A 16,787-nucleotide genomic window follows, 5' to 3' on the forward strand; every position below is an offset into this window, starting at 1 on the left:
ATTCTTATGTCATTAGCAATAGAGATGACGGCGGGGTGTCGTCTATTGGGCATTAGTGTGTCGAGCACAGGGACATTTACTTTAACTACTTGCACTAATTCAAGCGATCAATGAGCGATGGTAAGCAAGCGTCACGGATTGTCAAAAACCAAGGTTCGATTCTCGACCCGACTTTTTTTTTATTTAGTTTTTATTCTAGTCTTTAGTATATCGAATACCATATCGAATAACGCACCTATGTCAGCACTCGCTTACTCGTGTACATTGCACCAGAGTGGCAAGTTATGTTGATGGATCATCCAAAAATATAACGGTTACCAAGGGTACGCTTCTTTTAAAACGGAACGGTGCGGAGATGAGCACAACCGTCCCGTCGCATTAGTTGAAGTCCGCGTTAAGTAGAGCTATCTGTCATCATCATCTCGGCCTATATACGGGCCATGCGGCCCCAGTGCATATTGAGACAAACGCCATTAAATGTATTCACAAGCAATCACGGCCACCCATGGACACCCATAACATAAGCTGACTTACAGATGCGTTGCCGGCCCTTTGAGAAAACGCGTGCATTTTTCCGCAGTTTTCCTTCACCGTAAAGGTCATGGTAAATTTCAACTGTACAATTTGAAATTATATATGTCGCATTGTAATAAAATGGGCCAAATGTTTAGATGGACTTAGTTTTCGAATTTAAAATTTCTTCTCATTATCAAAACATGTTAGTGCGGTACAGTCACACCATTGCCTATTATTGATAACCTCTGATGTCCCTAAAACAAGACTAAATACTTATTTGTAAATGCGATAATTATGACACTTAGTTTATCGTGTAACTTCATTTCATACATGACATTGTTTTATTGGCAGTTTGCCGGTCAGCTCTGTCGAAGAACCGATAACTGCTGCAGTGGAGTAAAGGAGTTCTTTAGTGGAGACCGCGACACATAGTAAGCAAACGAGTCGACGCGTCCACGCGTCTTAACGCCCTCATGCTAGGTGGAATAAAGATTTGCCAAAAGCTTTTTTTTTTATACGACTGGATGGAAAACGAGCAAGTGGGTCTCCTGGTGGAAAGAGATCACCACCGCCCATAAACACCTGCAACACCAGGGGTATTGCAGATGCGTTGCCAACATAGTTGCTGTGAGTCTGTGGAATCGGTTGCCAGGTGATATCAGGCGGGCACAGTCGGTTGCCACCCTGCGGAATCGCTTAAGGGCGCACTGGCTTGACAGTTCATCGTAAATTCTTAAAGGAGGCAGTGTTGTATGTTATGTTTTGTGTATATGCGGTGTATATGTATATATGTATTTTGCATGTAGTTTATTTGTCTTGATATGTATTAGTTTATTGACTTCATTATTATGTATTAGTTTGTGTACCTATATGTATATGTATGTGTATTTGAAATGATTTTTTTGAGTTAATTTAAATTTCGGTTCTTTTACCTTTTCATTGTACTTTAAGGGATAAGTTCGCCTTTGTACATCTTATTATCCTGTGTGATGTTATTTTCATGTGTTTTTATGTACAAAAAAGAGTTTTACAATACAATAAAATACAAATACATAGAGGCCTAAGATGGGATACCTCAAGTGCCAGATATTTCACCGGGTATCTTACTCTCCACGCCGAAACACAACAGTGTAAGCACTGCTGCTTCACGGCAGGATTAGCGAGCAAGATGGTGATAGCAATCCGGGCGGACCTTGCACGAGGTCCTACCACCTGCAAAACAATAGAATAGAATACGAATAAGAAAAAAAATTGCTTAAAATCTGGCATACCGAGCAAAACTAAATTTAAACTATTAGTTATATTTATATTCAACTGTGTTATATGTGCTGTTTGTTTCCCAAATAAATAAAAGTTAAAACAACAGGACGATCTAATATTATCTTATAAAGAAAGAAAGAAAAGGAAAATTGTGCCAAAAGAAGCAAAATGGGTCATATACGCCATACTTAGCGCTAGTTTTAATTTAAAAAGAGGAGTTTTTTCAAATATAAACATTTTATTACCCACATAAGTGTGACTAAAAGTGAAAAATGTTTGTTCAAATATAACTGATTTGATAAGGATCATAAAATAAAGAGGCCATAAAAACAACACATTTAAGTAATTATTTCATTATTTTTTAATCATTAAAGAGTCCATCTGTTTATATGTACGAGTATAACTGTGTTTTCATACAATTGAGCTTATTATGTGGAATCCTTTACTTCTTGATATTCGATATAGGTACTTGCATGGCTTCGCAGGACTCAAGTCTCTGAAGAGTGTTGATACTTGTGCAACATATTTTCCGTAAAAAAGGACTTTAACGGAACATCAATAATAATATGTATTAAGTATATGTATGTGACAGAAAGAAGTGGTGAAAATAATCGTCGCGTCGCGTCTTTTATACGTCGTTTATACGACGACATGTGCCCTTCGGCGTCTTACGTCAAAGTCGTAAAATGTCCAGTGTCGAAATTGCGTCCACATCGTAAGAGGTCCATGTCTTACAGCGTCTAAGTCGTGCCACGCCCAAGTCTCGGGTGGTCCGAATCGCGAAATGTCAAAGTCGTAAAATGACAATCTTTACTAAGAGCGGTTATACACAAAGTTATATGCCACTACTTATTTGATAAAACGTGTACTATAAAAAATTAAGCAGGACTGCGCCGTGTGAACTCAGCCTCAGGTCGACGGCAGCATATTATTATATGCCGTTCGATAGAGAGTTGAAAATGAAAATGAAAATGAAAATGTGTTTATTTAAAAATATACAGTGGTTGACAAGAATTACCAGGGGTCCCCGCACTAGGCTTCGCCTGTAACGCGGGGAACCAGTTAAAATTATATTATAATATTAATTCAGGTTATAACTGGCTTAACTAGGATACAAAACCTTAGTTTAGCTATAAAACTTACTTAAAATAAAGGAATCACAATATGTTCACAATAGTTCAATATTAAGTTTTGATTGTATGACCTACTCGTTAATTTGAAAGTACCTAAAGCCTACAAGGCAGTGATGTTTTTTTATTTATATGATTAATATTCATATTTCATTGTAGGTTTTCAAAATATCTAGATGGCTTAATCAATAAACATGGAATATCATTTAGACAGGCACTTAAATAGGTATTGATTATAATTTCGGACTAATGCCTCCATATACACTTTCCAGAAGCCAGACGTTACGGGCAAAAAAAACTATAGAAAAACTGTAAAGATATTGTATCTCTTATAAATATGCAAAAACTTTACCAAACAGTTCGATTTTTCATCTCTCACAAGTTACTCGCATTTGCATTTTGATGTGTACTTTAGGAAGAACAAGAAAAACTGGAATGATATCTGCTTGTTGTTAGCCAGTTTCATATTTTAGGGTTCCACATGGTTTCATAATCAACAAAAAAAAAGAATTAATATTTAAATAAATAAATACTTAACACAGGATACTTGACACCATATTAGTAATTTTGAACATAAAACTACCGTAAGACTCACTCATATTAAAAATATAATGACCCGGATAACTCACGTCTTAAATCGAGTTTAGCTCGACATGTTTCGGGCTAATCCGTAGCCCTTCGTCTTCGAAGCAACGCGACTCCGCGACGCGAGTTGACGACGAAGGGCTACGGATTAGCCCGAAACATGTCGAGCTAAACTCGATTTAAGACGTGAGTTATCCGGGTCATTATATTTTTAATACCATATTAGTACTCACAAACTTTCGCATTTATAATATTAGTAGGATTGTCGGTTGATTGTAGATTGATTGGAACTCCGGTTAAATAGTGCTAATAGAGTTGAGTGCATTCGGCAGTAATGGTGATAGTTGCATCGCAAATTGTCACCCACTTTGTATAGTTACAATTACACTATTATGTCGCGCGGCGTTTTTTACGGCCTTTACGGCAGTATACGGAATAAATCCTGTACACAGAGATGGAACGACGTTTAGCTATCCCAAATATATTATAGGACGGGATTTTTCTTGAATAATATACCACTATAAGTAATATATACTGTAGCGACTCCTAGCGCCATCTAGTGAACAACAATAGAAACTCCGACCATGTTCTACATCGCGCTATCGAAGTTTCTCAACGCTGTCGCATATATACAAGGTCCGACGCTCGTCCTTCGGACTTCTGTCCCCAGGCATAACACCTGCCTGGAGAGAGATCTCTCTATTGGAGCCTCCCCCCATATATACCACTTATATCTTGAATATGCTAGGTGTTAATCAAATAACTGAAAAATATAAAGTAGTTTATTCAGAACTAGTGTTTACTCGCGGCTTCGCACACGTAAATCATTAGATCCAGAAGCAATTGAAATTCCGGGATTTTAAAAATTCCCGTGGGAATTCCCGAAAATAAATCGTGGTTTTCATTGACGTTACGTTAAAAATAATCATGTCAAATTTCATGACTATTAGCCCAGCGGTTGTTGTTTCGAGGTTTTATCCCTATCCCGTGGGAATATCTGAATAAAAAGTAGCCTTTGTTTTATTCCAGATACCCAGCTATCTATATACCAAATTTCATCCAAATCCGTCCAGCTGTTCCAGCGTGAAGGAGTAACAAACATACTCTTTCTCTCGCTCACTCACAAACTTTCGCATTAATAATATTAGTTTAGTGGGATTGAAGGTCCATAAGCACATTAAGCAACTGCTTAGGGCATCACGTCTTGGGGAGCACCATAAACAGCATCAAAAAAATTGCTAGCACATAGAAGGTAAGGCTGGCTACGGCTACTTATGGATTTTGCCACAGGCGTGGATTGTTTAGGGCATAAGTACAAATCACTAGTGTAAAGTTAGAAATCAAGTAGAATCACTGAAATAGCGAAATATGTTTTATTTTTTAATTAAGATAATTTAAAAATAAATGCAATACTCTAACGTTAAATAAAAAAAAGCTATTGAGGTATTTGGGGTACAGTATATAAATTAAAAACTTGTGAATGAATATTAACAGAGATGTTCCAAGCAAAAATTTGAAAAAGAAAATTTTACGATCCATTATTATTAATTACCGTTTCTGATTGCGTAAATGGTAGCTATTTGTATTGCGGTAATGCGGTATCAATTCGCATGACGAAAGGCACGCACTACGTAGTTTTTAGAAAAGAAAGAGACAAAACACTAAGTCGACGAAGTTTACATCCAAAATTATACGACACAACAAACCGACAAACTTTTACTACCGACAGTATTAACATACATGAAGAAAATTAACGTAGCCTTTAAAACAACAGTTAACGCCATTACAATTATTGTTCTATAGTCCATTATTGTCGTTTGCCAGTCTACCAGCATCATAAAGCCACAAAGCCACAATGCAGCAAGTTAAAATTCGAAATGATAAAATTAATAACAAATATTTACTAGATTTTTATTTAAAGGATTTTAAGTATATTAGTCCTAAAATGTTGGGAGTGCATCGTAAAGATGGTAAAGGGATTAAAAGCGATGAAAAGGCTCATAAGGTTTTGTTTAAGACGTGGTTCGCAGAAATTTGCGAGGGTATCAAGCTTCTGTTTTGTCAAGGATCTTTGCACGGTGTGAAGTGAGTACTATTCATTATTTACTTCGAGAAGAGCTGTACTAAGCCTTTATGGTCACAATAGTCATTTGCGCCGTGAGCATCACTCAACTAAGCTGTTCTCGTTCAAATTCGGTGCACAAATAGTTTGAGACCCGGGGAAGGATATAGAATAGTTTTTATCCCGGAAAATTGCAAAGCTTCCGTGGGATACCGATAACCAAATTCTACACGGATGGAGTCGCGGGTAACAGCTATTTGTTAATAATTAATACCACAATCGGGACTTATCATTATCATGCTAAGAAACGAGTAATAATTCCCTGTTTCGACCACTTACAGTGGCCGTGGTCACGAGTAGACTGAAGTGTAGGGTATCATGCTGCTTAAGAGCGTTTATACCTGCTGAGCTGGCAACGTTGCATTTTTGTTAGTTTTTCTCGATTATTCCTTAAAAATTGAGTGAAAATTAAAAATGTTGTCTGATAGAACACTTCTTAATATATAAGTTAATGTGTCTTCTCCAATAATTCTTCGTGATATACTTTTATATTCTTTAAAAACGAATTAATGTTTATAACCGGTTTTTAAAGAAAATAAAAGTCTGTACCGAATAATTATTGGAGTAGACACATTAACTTATATATTAAGAAGTGTTCTATCAGACAACATTTTTAATTTTCATTCAATTTTTATGAAATAATCGAGAAAAACTAACAAAAATGCAACGTTGCCAGCTCAGCAGGTATAAACGCTCTCGGACTACCCGCACTTGATTACTAGTACCGGCACTTGTCGAACTACCCGCCCTGTCATTTTTACCGCAACCTAACTAACCTATCCTGTCATCTTGGCAGGTATATCTTTGAACCCACCTTCTCTCGCAAGGAGCGCACCGCATGGGTCATAATTGTGATGGTCAGTATCGCCATATGCGCCGTGAACATCACTCAACTGTTCTCCAAGTGGACGTCGACGCCTTTTGTTAATGTCATCGACTCGCTGCCCACTCCGGTGTGGGCTGTACCGTTCCCAACTGTGGTCCTATGCCCACACTTGCATGTGAAGCTGTCGTACAAGAACGTCAGTGGGTTCACGAAGTGAGTATGTTTTCAGTGGTCAGATATTGTAACCGGTTTAAAAAAAATACCAGAAATCGCTATAGGTGTGCTTATAAAATGTGAGAGTTGCCCTCGATTTCTCTAGGATCCCATAATCAGATCCTAAATATTCGGAAGATGAAGATGTTATGTATCTAATGAAAAATATGTAGTAAAATAAAAAACGCCGTAAAAAAGCCGTGGTGGTAAAGTTGGTTTGACCTATTGCCCTCTCAAGTAGAGGGTCGTGGGTTCAAACCCGGGCTCGCATTTGTGAGTTTTTGAAATTCATGTGCAAAATTATAATCTAAATTTATTTCGTGACGGAAGATATAATATAAACTTGCAAAGCAATTCAATAGTGTGTGAGAAGTTTCCAATCGACCCTGGACCTGCGTGGGAACCGCGGCTAAAACCCTCTCATTTAGGTTGTAGCAGTGTTTGATGTTGTTGTTGATGATGATGATGATGAATTCACACGCAATAATAATCCACCCACTAACTCTTTAAATCCAAAAATATCCGTTGCCAAACTGAAATACTTAAATGAAGAAAAATGAGATCAAAAGTCCATATCATTCCCTATACAAAAGTTGTATCAAGGTTTAATGGATACAGCGTACAATAACCTGATTATGTTTGAAGGCAATAGAGCACTGCTTTTAAAACGTGTAAGGCATTTGTCCCACCGCCGGCGAGGAAGCTATTAGCCATCAACTGTTTTCTAACTCAAGAAACGAACTATAGATAAGTAGGTATAGATCCCGTGTCAGTAAAAGATTAAACACATAGTAATAGTCGATCGCTGGTTGTTTACATTACCGGCGAGAACTCTCCACACTAGTTCGTAGCAGCGACATGAGCTATCAAAAATAAAGCTCGCTCAGATATATAATGATGAGATATATTATGTGTTTTGTTACATGAAATAAATGATTTGAATTTGAATTCAGCGACGCTCGCTTGGTAGTCTGAACTCACGCTGGGAGAAAACAGCCGTCACTTTATTTAATCAATAGTGCGAGTATTCGTCCGTCACGCTCGTACACTCGAACCAACTGAATCGTGACCCACGAGGAACCTTTTCGTAGAAAAAGTCATAGTGACATCGCACTGCTTGACAAGAGAATTTAGAATTCCAATTGTTCGAATGTACACTCGCTTTTAGCCCAGCGACAAAACTAGGAACTACGCACTCGCTTTTAGCTGCTCGCCAACTCGTTTCTAGCTCTACTCGCTTCTCGTTCATCGTCGGCAGTGGGACAAGTGCCTAAAGCCCAGTTGCACGGGATTTTCGCCTCATACTATTACGTCGTAATTTAAACAAGTCTGTATAGTCGGTCTAGCAGTATTTTGGCATACATAATGATCACGCCGATAGAATGGTGAGCTTTTGAAAAAGAAAGTTGCTGAAGGTACCTTCCTTACACGTACATAAAGGAGATAGAGATGATGGAGATGAGATGATTTTATTTATTTGGAAGTTATTTATATTGCAGCCTAGAAAAGTTTTTCGCATCACTTGTGTGTCCACACATGAGCAAAGAAATTCGCGCTCTCGATGATAGAATGACTCCGGAGGAAAGTATCAAGCTCAAAGAGTTTATTTCGAAGGTACGTAACCAATATTTACAAAAATATTATACATAGTAGGTAGGTAGATATAAAATTGATTTGATATAAATCGACTTTGTCGAAGAATCAGATTGACCTTTATCTATTATCTTAACATTCGTCTGTCATAGGTAGTAGGTAGGGCTGCTTGCACCTAGGATTAAAAGTTTCATAGTTAACCCTGGATTAGGGATGACAGATCATATCAAAATCGACACTAATTAACTCTGATTTATCAGTTAACTCGGTTTTTTTTACAAAAAATAAATGTTTCTAGTTCACTATGCTATTTCACAAAATTACTAAATATGTAATGACGATATCGAAAATAAAATTAGCTTGGGGTGTAAGCTACTAGCTACACTACTTGACCGTGGGCCAGCCAATCAGAGCTCAGCAATCACATTTCCGCCTTATTTCTTGCAATACCACCAGGGCTCTCCTAAATGCTCGGAGGTCGTCAAGTCCTGCTACTGGCGCGCTTCCGACGCCGCCTGGCTGACGGAGGAGTGCTGCAGCAAGCTATTCCAGCCCATCTTCACCAACTACGGCCTTTGTTTCGCCTTTAACAGCCTCCCGCTGAACGGCATGTGAGTACAGAGTAAAATTCTGCTAATATTACAAATATGTATGCGTGTCTGTTACTCTTTAAACATCTGGACGGATTTGAATGATTTTTGGTATGTAAATAAATATTTATTCCGATATTTGCTTTCCACGGGAAGTACTTGCTTTCAAAATCAAAAAGCAACAAAGTTTTTAGTGCTTCGATAGCGATCTGTGTATCTATTGGCCGATCGTAAAATCCGAAAGATTACGAAATTCCTAGGCATATCTATCTAGATATGGTGGCGTTTCATGATATGCCTATACCTATAGGAATTTCATGATCTGCCTAAAGTCACTAGGCAAATCGTTAAACGGTGAGTTTTTAACGATATGGCGGATGTCCTTTAGCCAATTGGCATTGATCACTTTTTTACAATGTGGTCTAATTCCAAAACCATTCCGAGGAATAGGTATATTAAATCATTTTACAACATTTTTGTAAAGAAATACTAATTGATCGTGTGTATATTTGCAAAATAACGTTTGACCTTTGTTTGACTTTCATCGTAAATAAACGATATAACTAAACCGCCTAATTCTAACACTGCCAGGTGACAGAAGACACTACGTTTTTTAAAATAATTGTGATGGACAACAATAAACATAGTTTTTAACGCCTTGGCAACTATGGTTAGCTATGATTCCGGTAATTTCTAAATAGGGTAAAAAATTTAAAACACAACTAAAACCAAAATCCTTCAAATAGGTGTCTTAAATTTGCCTATTTTATGATATTTTTTTTTAAAGTTAATGAAAATAGCGCATATTCACGATAAGTATGCCTAGAAATTTCGTGATCTGGCGGATTTCACGATCGGCCGCCGACAACTACATGTCTACTCAAGTAACGTTCATAAAACCAAAAATGCAGTGGCGGCCTAATACGTTGGGAGGCCCCGCGCGGTATATCTTTGTCAGGTCCTGCCCGGTTCTATATAGCACCTACTATATGCCAAAGTGCCAAATATCTAATGCAGTTACTTTTCTGTGGACTGAGAACGAGACATTCAAAATTATAAATTGTAAGTCTACTTGAGCTGTTGCACGGGGTCCCAGCCTGTGCGAGGTCCTGGGCGTTTGCCCTGTTTGCCACCCTCGGTGGTAATGGTAACCATTCATCATGTTGTATACCTAAGCGCGATTCGGTCACATATCTAGAAGCTCAGTATATTTATAAGCACCCTTATCACGATCTCAATTTCCCCCAGGACAAACGTCACCCACCCTTGGCAACGTTCCTTCAACCAAGATGCCCTCCAACAGCCTCTGAACTGGGGTCTGGACGCGGGCTATCCAAAGGTGTTTCCTCCCGACCCTACCATGCACCCCTTCAGGGTTATGGCTTCGGGAGAAGCCAATGGGTTGGGCGTGGAGCTGTATTTGAATGCCAGTGAGCATCAGCCTGATTGTGAAGGGGGAAGCGTTGGATTTAACGTGAGTTTCCATCTGGATTTATAGGGTGAAATCTTGAATGTGATACAAACTTAGTAGAGCTATGCTCGGAGTTTATTTACGTGATAAAATCCGGAATAGGTACCCAAAATTTGATGAAGAACTAAAGTCACCGATATAGCTCGAAGAATATGCAAGTTGAAGAACAGGATAACCGTTGAGAGAGAAAAGTCCTCGAATGGCGACCATGTAATAAAATTTGGGGTTACTACTCACTCATAGATGTTTAAGTAGCTAATTAAATAAAGATAATTTGAATTTGACTTTGATCGAGTATTATCTCAATAAGTATAAATTGAAACCTCGTACGTACGTTTAGTAATAAAAGAACCGAAAGCTTTACAATTTCTGTAATTAATATTTGTAAGCAAAATCACTCTCTTCAAACATTTCGTGGGAATCTTGATTAAATTTACCTCTTCCAGGTAATCATCAGCTCTCCCACCGACCATGTCTACACTAGCACCATCATCCGTCTTCCCATGGACAGGATGACGACCGTCGAAGTGTATCCCATCACATACAAAACCGACACTTCCCTCAGAGCCTTGCTCCCAGATAGACGGCAATGCTTCTTCCAGGATGAACGGCAGCTGGAGTACTATGAATCGTATACGGACAGTAACTGCAAGCATGATTTGTTGGTCCGAGAGGCAAGGATCGTATGTAAATGCGTCTCTTTTAATTGGCCAAGTAAGCTATGAGTATGTTTCGCAACTAACGTTTGGCAACCTGATTCATTTCGCAACTGCTGAAATATTTACAGTTTTAGAGTTTGCGAAATGAAAAGTTGCGAAATGAATCAGGTTGCCAAACATTAGTTGCGAAATGAACGAATACCATGAGTAGTTTTTTTTGTGGTTGTATCGTCTTAAGGGCCAAATTGCTTACTTTTGTTTACTTGTTTTTAATCTTGCTAATTTTATATGAGGTGCTTTATAAGGGCGTGCAGTCGGGAAAAAACCATTATGGACGATTGGAAAGGGAGGACCCAGACAGTGCCGGACTCTCGCCGGCTAAAAAACCCGGCTGCACGTTGGGGAAGTTGGGGAACTTTCTGGAGCTGGCAAATGAATGATCAAAAGTGTTACGATAATATGGATAAACGAATACGAAGGAGACAACTTTGTGATATCACGATATCTCTTTTACTCCATTATGGTTATAATAAAGAGTAAAATAGATGATAGTATAAATTAAATCTGGTAGCTACTGAAAAAAGTATACCGAATTTAATTACGCAGATTTTTGATTCGTAGAAAACTCTATTGGCAGACCTTTCTTTTGGCCGAGTAACTTTTGGTATTGTTGGCAAACCATTAAATAACCCTCCAAAGTTATAAATGGAAGGTGAACAATATAACTATGATAAACACTTTCGGTAATTTAACTACTCAACCTGAAAGTTTCACGTAGGTATTAAATAAACGTTATTCTAAGATTATTGTTTTAGGGAAACTACCTTCGGATCCCATTTGCTCCACGAATTTGGACTTCCAATGCATAAATGATGTCAAAGGTGAGTTTGATTCTTAATAGTATCACAGTTATTTTGATGACGTTACTTTAGAAGCCGTGGTGGCCTAGTGGTTTGGCCTATAGCCTCTCAAGCAGAGGATCTTGGGTTCAAACCCCGCACACCCCTGAGTTTTTTTTAATTCATGTGCGAAATTTCATTCGAAATTTACCACGAGCTTTACAGTAAAGGAAAACATCGTGAGGAAATCTACACAAACCTGCGAAGCAATTCAATGGTGCGTGTGAAGTTTTCAGTCCGCACTGGGCTCGCGTAGGAACTACGGCCCAAGCCCTCTCATTCTAAGAGGAGGCCTGTGACCCGCAGTGAGACGTATATAAGCTGGGGTGATGATGATGATGATGATAAATGTTTTTTAAGAGAAAATTCATTTTTACTGTCCTTTTCCTGCTGCTTTGAACGCATAAACCTGGTCTAGCAATTGAATTGAAAGTTCGGGATTCCGCTAAAAAACTCGTGATAATTCCAAAAATTACATCATAGATTTTATTAATGTTGCAAAAACAAAACAACTGCGAGAACTAATCCTAGTGGTTGGACTTTTGGTAGGTATTTTATACCAATCCCGTAAGAATATCGAAATAAAAGGAATATGAGGAAAAAAAATCTTCTTGACTTGAGGAAAGCCTTAGGTAGTTTAATTAATGTAATGGAACTAATAGTACTTTTTAAAATTAGCGAATAAAATAAGTGCAAGGTTAGGCCAAAGGCTCCCCTCAAAGTGCTTTAATCATCAGGGGGGCTACTACGAAATTCGAAAATCAAAGTTCGTATCATATCATCCCGCTCATTCTCGTATTATATTAGCGTCAACGGGACGGCAAGATACGCATACTTGTCTAGCTTTTACATTGGTCTAGGCTTTTGAAGGCAGCGGATAGTGTAACCAAGGCCACATATTTAGATAAGCCTTCAAGCAGAAATAATATCTGAGATGTAAACGTAAACAATTTGTTGCTAATATTACAAGGAATTCGCTGAATACAGTTAAATTACATTTTCCGCTTGCTGAATTGTAGCATCTTCTATGCTTCACGAAGCAAAAATTTACCGCCGAATCCTAAAGCTGAACTTGCAGCGTAACATTTTATGAAGTGTTTTGTTTTTTATATGTGTACATACGATAGCTTGAACTCCTCTTCAATCCAAGAAATAAAAACTTTTTTACTTAAAAATTAAACCGCCGTAAAAACTGAAAAGCAGGAAATAATAAACCTTTTTTTTATTTAACCTTAATCTAGGTACTAGTTTGAAGTCGATGTCTCAGCACGAGCCAGCAGGAGTGATTGAAGCCCCATGTTATATAGTATGTAGGTGAGGTAGACGACTATAGGCCCACTCCTGCTGGGTCGTGCTGAGACACCGACTTCAAACTAGTATCTAGATTAAGGTTAAATAAAAAAAAAGGTTTATTATTTTCTGCTTTTCAGTTTTTTCGGCGGTTTCCTTTTTTTTATATGTTTTTATTTTATACTTTTTTCCCACCGTTGGGGTAATTTTATTACAAATTTATATAGTATCAACTTCAAGGTATACCCTATTCAACAAAAAAAAAATATTATCAAAATCAGACTACTATGTAAAAAATTATGCCTGATCAGTGGTCATGCATTACAATCAGTGACTGATCAATCATCCCCTGTTTTCCTACCCTTAGGGTACCACAGGGGACCACCCTCGGGGTATACGCTTTCCAATAAAAAAAGAATTATCAAAATCTTCAGTCTCTATCAAGGTCTTACATAAAAAAAAACGGCCAAGAGCGTGTCGGACACGCCCGAAATAGGCTTTCGTAGCCATTACGAAAAAATTAAGTAATATTTTGCTAAGGATTTCGTATTTTATACGGAATCTACCAGTTTAGGTATACATATATACTTCTATTTACTCTTAAACTACTAATAATTCTCAAGCAAACTAAACCGTTAGTTTTCCTTGAAAGTTTGATATACTTACTACCATCCAGATTTTTTTTTTAAATTTCCACCCACCGGTTTAGATTTTAGAGGGGGGGGGGGGGACGCTCGATTTTAATGAAAATTTGCACTTTAAAGTTGAATATTTCGCAAACACAGCACTGAATCGAAAAATTGTCGTAGTAAAGCCCTAATGGTTTTAAAAGACCTATCCAACGATACCCCACACTATAGGGTTGGCTGAGAAAAAAAAATCACCCCCACCTTACGTCTATGGGAGGTACCCTAAAAAATTTTTTTTTTAATTTCTTTATGTACCATTTTGTCGGCATAGTTTACATATATATCCGTGCAAAAATACAGCTTTCTAGCATTGATAGTCCCTGAGAAAAGCCTTGGACGGACGGACAGACAGACAGACACAGACAGACAGACAGACATGGCGAAACTATAAGGGTCTCGTTTTTGCCATTTTGGCTCCGGAACCCTAAAAAATATAGGTACGCGTTGACTTCAAAACCTCCACATCGATAAATAACTTCTAAGTGCACATCTGTATAATATATCAAGGAGTGTCTACCAAACCTCAATTTTCTAGCTCCAGACGCTTAAGACAGTTAGTAACGACTCTTTCATGGATATTACTAGCTGTTGCCCGCGACTCCATCCACGTAGATGTATTAAAAATAGTTTACGTCCTATTCACAGACCTACCGAATATACACAAAACAATTCATAAAAATCGGTCAAGTGTGCAGCCTTATACAATTCTTTATTTTTTCCAGCGAAAGTGGAAGAGCAGCTGATATACGCGTACTTCGCAGACAGTGAAGAGCAGAGGCGGCCCACCGGTGCCTCCAGCTCCTGCCATCCCGCCTGCAACGACGTCCTCTACAACAGCCAGGTGTTCTACTCTGACCTGAAGCCTGACGCCAGCGAGTCTCCGAAATGGGGCTCCCCAGGACCGTTAGTAAACTAGTTTTCTGTTAATAAACTCGCAATCTCTTACATAGCTTTACGCATTCTGTTCTGCACGATATTTGGTTATAGACCTTGTGCTATGGGCACTTGAATATCCGGCTCGAAGGACCACTTTTAAATGTTCTGCACGATACTTGGTTATAGACCTTGTGCTATGGGCACTTTGATTGAATATGCGGAACAAATAAAGAAAATTTAGTTTTATAGAAAATCAAATCACGTTTATTGAACAGATCAATTTAGAATTACAAAAGTCAACACATTTCATTTGAAGGACAGAAAAAGAATAAAAAAATACCATAAACAATCATTTCATGTTCCATATAGTTTGGAACGCATTCTCCTATAGAATTAACTGCACGCGGCACGCACTACCTCGTCGGGTATACCATCCTATACCTATCTTGACCAACCAATGCTTGAATGAATTTCAATTAATACCCAGTGTGCTTCCAATTTTGCGGAGCATATACCCTCATATCGAAAAGTCTAATGTTTTCAAGTCTGGTGAAGATCCTCGTCAAATTTGTTCGACACCAGTCTTGAGTACGTTTAGCTTTGCGAAATGGGGCACTGTCCTGTTGAAAGCAATAATAGTCGTTCCCCTACAATTTTCGAACATATTCCAACTTATGACCCTGCATCACGTTCTGAATATAGTAGTCTTGGTTGGCTTTGACTCTCCGATCAATGAAGAGCAGTGGTAGCTTGCCTCTGGGCGACATCGTACCCCCTACCATGACAGCTGACGCACTTTGGAACCGTTATACTTACGGCTAATTTATCCACTAGAATCTCCCTCAATAAAACACCATAATCAAGATCATTTTGTTGATTGTGATTGTCTTACAATTCGAACATCTTTTCATCGGAAAAAATAATTTCATCGCCCTCATGCCAAGCTAGCAGCAGCAGGCTTTCACTTTACTACTCCCTACATTTTTTCACTTTAGTTTTTTTCTGGGCTACTGTTAATCCGTGACTTTTTTATTTTTTGTAGGGCTTCAATCCAAGATCATTTCGTAATATACGACTCATTGATCGTTGGGCGGGATATTCTCAAATCCTTAGCGGCAACCCCCAACAGGGCATCTTTTTTTGTAAAAGGTGTTGCAATAAATAAATACCGAATAAATACTTACTGAATTTACTTGCACTCATGAACGTCTTTTATAATTTATGACGCATAGAGATGGCTTTAATAAAGACGAAAAAATACTCAATAAAAAACATAATAATGTAAAAAAAAAACAACATTTAATTAAAATGCCGATACAAAACTAGGACACTTAATCTGCCCAACCCTGTATGTGTTCTACCTAAATGCAATTCATTGGGTGTCTGTAAAAATGGAGCTTTTATTTATTTATTAATTTTGTATATTTATTTGAACAGGGGTGAAATAACTCGCATAAACGTCCACTTTTACGACGACAGCTTCCTCGGTCAACATCGACACGCGCAATATGACGATTACTATTTCGTTGGTAAGTAAAACTTTGTGATATAACTAAATGCTTTCACAAACAAGTTTCGTAAACAATGGATGATCAAGTGCTAATTTTTCTAATTCAGTAATTGATAGCGGTCACGTTGAAGCAGATACATTGGAAGTATTCGAACCAAACTTTTTTCTGTGATCAGTTTTATTAAAAATTAGTTGATTATTAGGTACTTAGCTGTAGGCCTCCAAGTATGTAGTATTAGCTCAGGACTCATAAACTCAAGGTCTGCTCATGTGCACAGAAGTCTAATTTCTTCTATTCAGGTGCTATTGGTGGTCTGCTGAGTCTGTTTCTTGGCTTCAGCATCATCAGCGTAGCTGAATTGGTGTACTTCATCATCCTAAGGCCTTTGCACATCGTCTTCACACAGATCTGCCAGCGTTATATGAATTAGATCACTTTGTGCAACAAATAAAATATCTACCTACTTAGGTACTTGGTACTTTATAGTTACTTTACTAAAAAGTTAGCTACCTAACTCGTTCTGAGTCACCATCTGTGGCGGGTAGCGGGCTAACGGC

General features: G+C 38.1%; 1 protein-coding gene across 1 annotated transcript; it reads left to right on the forward strand.

Annotated features, from left to right (window-relative positions):
- The first annotated feature begins 5,436 nt into the window (after nt 1-5,436).
- On the forward strand, nt 5,437-16,660 carry LOC141435884 (pickpocket protein 28-like). Its single transcript, XM_074098722.1, has 10 exons — nt 5,437-5,576; nt 6,410-6,652; nt 8,152-8,266; nt 8,702-8,856; nt 10,084-10,309; nt 10,753-11,020; nt 11,781-11,846; nt 14,566-14,746; nt 16,157-16,248; nt 16,530-16,660. Exons 1-10 carry the CDS (start codon nt 5,437-5,439, stop codon nt 16,658-16,660), a joined length of 1,617 nt encoding a protein of 538 aa, XP_073954823.1.
- Nucleotides 16,661-16,787: the final 127 nt, after the last annotated feature.

This window comes from Choristoneura fumiferana, chromosome 15 (genome assembly GCF_025370935.1).
Source record: "Choristoneura fumiferana chromosome 15, NRCan_CFum_1, whole genome shotgun sequence".
Classification (NCBI taxonomy): Eukaryota; Metazoa; Arthropoda; class Insecta; order Lepidoptera; family Tortricidae; genus Choristoneura; species Choristoneura fumiferana.